Source organism: Nestor notabilis, unplaced genomic scaffold (genome assembly GCF_000696875.1).
Source record: "Nestor notabilis isolate BGI_N333 unplaced genomic scaffold, ASM69687v1 scaffold18504, whole genome shotgun sequence".
NCBI lineage: Eukaryota > Metazoa > Chordata > Aves > Psittaciformes > Psittacidae > Nestor > Nestor notabilis.
Genome location: NW_009924544.1, coordinates 10,098 through 12,942, shown reverse-complemented (window position 1 = coordinate 12,942; position 2,845 = coordinate 10,098). Strand labels below are relative to the sequence as shown.

The following is a 2,845-nucleotide window of genomic DNA, read 5'->3' as shown; positions in this document are numbered from 1 at the left end:
TTTTCCCAGACTGAAAGTCAAAAACACAGCACGGCACCAGCTACTAAGAAGGAGAAAAAATGACTGCTGTAGCTGAACCCAGGACACATGCACACTGGAGCCACCCAGCCATGGCAAAGCAGAGGGAAGAACTTGGGATGCCAGTGGAGCACAGAACCTGTCGCTTGGGTCCCCAGCACAGCCACAGCCTCAAACCCAACTGGATCAGCAGCTTCCCAGGGGCATTTCCCACTGGCCAAATTGTGTCTGCCCCATCCCTGGCAGTGTTCAAGGCCAGGTTGGACAGGGCTTGGAGCAACCTGCTCTAGTAGAAGGTGTCCCTGCCTATGGCAGGGGGGGGGGGGGGACAGTTTAAGGTCCCTTCCAACCCAAACCAGTCTGTGATTCTATGAATTTGCTGGAGAGATCCAGCTCAGTGGATACTCTGCAAGGCCCCCACACTGGCTCATCCTGTTTCCTTCTAGACTCATCCTTAGCCCTCTTCTGAGCCATCCCTGAGCTAATTCCTAGGAACAGGGTCTGGTTCCTGGTGACATTCCTCAGAGACCATAAAAGCCTATCTAAGTGTTTGGTGAAGCTCTACATTTGAGCTTGAGTTTCTCAAACTGGAGACTCTTCCTCCCTACTTTTCCTTGCTCACATTTCCAACCTTTTTTTATTTCCTGGGTTTATTGTCGTTTGTAATCGCAGCACTTTAAACACATAAACAGGCATGGAATCTCTCTCTTCCCAGCTTGGAATGGTTCAAGAGTAAGTGTGTGAGGAGCTTAAGTTCAGGGAAGTTTGAGGTCCCACAGATGGGTTGAGATCTGCTGGACACACTACGTGAAGCTTTTGCCAGGCTGGCACCCAGCAGCTTTGGTGCTTGGACCTGCATTCCCCCATTGTTTCCTAACCCAGCGAAGTTAGGGAGCGTGGGGAGAACGGCAGCCCCATGCCATGTGATTTTCCCCAACTCCGGGACGTCGATCCTGGGAGCAGCAGTGCTTTGGGGAATGGCAAAGTGGAAAGTACCAATTTTCCCAGGGGCTTGCGGGATTTTTGACTTTGGCCATATGTGCCTGAATGGTACCATTATGGCCTGGGTTGACCACCCAGCAGTGCTACAGGATGCTTCTAGTTTCACATCAGTTTCTGCTTAATGCCAGGGGATGTCACTGCAGGGGGCATTTGGTGACAGCTTTCCAGTTGGGCTAACACCCTCCCACCCTGCAGAGTAGAGGATGCAATGAGTTTCAGGAGAGCTGCCGGGACAGATCTGTCAGGAGCAGGGTCCTGGGGTGTCCCCAGAGCCCACTATCCCCCTGGTAGCCCTTCCTCCCTCCCTCAGCATCCACCCTCATATGGAGTCCCTGTCATGATGGAAGGAAGCCAAGTGCACTAATTGCATCTCACTTATCATGCCCGTTCAGTGCTTTGTGAGCAGCCTGGGTGAGGGTTCCTCCATCACCTCCACGTGTGCCATGGGGCTCAGCAGTGAGGCCAGAGAGCTGAGCCCACACTATTCTGGCCTGTGCCCACAGGGCTCAGAGAGGGGGGTTCTATTTCCCTGCTGTGCCACCAACATCTCTGCGCTCCCTCTCCCTGCAGGATGCCTCCATTGCCCACCGCTTCCACATCATGCGAGAAAAACACCCTGAGAAATTCAACAGCAGGTAAGGGCTGCCCATGGGCCCTCCAAAAGCTGGGTGAGGGGGGATGCCCTGCTGCTGTGCACCGTGCAGACGGGATGTGTTGGAGCCTGCTCCCCTCCCACCAGGCTCCTTTTGCCCCTCTTCTCAAGGGACTGGCAGCAGCCCTGGGGACATGGTGTGGTGTTCAGCCAACCTTAGGGGATGGGCATGGTGGGGGTCTGGGGTGCTCCTTTGGGCCCCATGCAGCAGTGGCTGCTCAAACTTGGCCACATGCCGAATTACGTTCATTCATGCTTTATAATTAGCACCAAATTCCAGAACTGGCATGAGCAGGCCAGGCAGCGAGGGCAGGGCAGGCAGCAGGTTGCAGCTCGCTCCTGCTGTGCTCGGGGTGCATGGAAATGGTGTGATAGCAGCAGGAGCTATGGCTTGTGACCCTCATGCCAATGTTCATAAATACCTGCTAGAAAAATGCTGAATGGACCAAAGCATCTGGCTCTGCTCTGAAATCCAGAGGTTGTAGCTCCATGTGGAAGCGTGGTGCAGTGATTGATGCAGGGGATGAGCAGTGGTCGGGGGCTGCCTGGCAGGGTGCCGGGAGGGTGTGAGGCAGGGCTTGAGGTGGGGGACATCCCCTCCCTGGGGTACCCCATCCCTGGCAGTCCTGTTGACAGATAATAGCCCATGCTCAGCTCTGCTAAGATAAAGGCACCCTTGTCCCATGCCAAGGGAGCACCCAACATCCCCATCCTCCCCCTCCACAGGGTGTCAGAGCCAGGTCTGCCCAAGCTACCTGCTGTCCCACAGCTCAAGTCCCTGGAGCTGTGACACTGGTGGTCCCTCCCCACAATACGCTTGTGTCCCCATCAGTGGCCCATGTCCCCACCACAGTGGCTCCAGAAAGGCTCTGGCAGCCCATCCTAGGGAATGGGGGCGGATGGGGCAAGGCACCGCTTCCAAGCGGGATGCTGATGCATCTCTTTGCCCCAGAATGAAGAACAAGCTGTGGTACTTCGAATTTGGGACATCAGAGACCTTTGCAGCCACCTGCAAGAAGCTCCATGACTATGTCGAGGTGGAGGTGGGTTTCCTTGGGATGGTCCCTGTCTCCAGCTGTGACACAAAGGCCTTTTGGCAGGTGTCACCTGTGGGTCGCAGAATCACAGAATGGTTTGGTTTGGAAAGGACCTTAAAGCTCATCCAGTTCCAAG

General features: G+C 55.1%; 1 protein-coding gene across 1 annotated transcript in view; it reads left to right on the top strand.

Annotated features, from left to right (window-relative positions):
• Window positions 1–2,845, top strand: part of LOC104404265 (diacylglycerol kinase gamma-like) — an 18,383-nt gene that overhangs the window by 10,344 nt on the left and 5,194 nt on the right. The window contains exons 19-20 of the mRNA XM_010012652.1: window positions 1,591–1,655; window positions 2,625–2,715. Coding sequence (XP_010010954.1) covers window positions 1,591–1,655; window positions 2,625–2,715 — 156 coding nt within the window. The remainder of the gene's footprint in view (window positions 1–1,590; window positions 1,656–2,624; window positions 2,716–2,845) is intronic.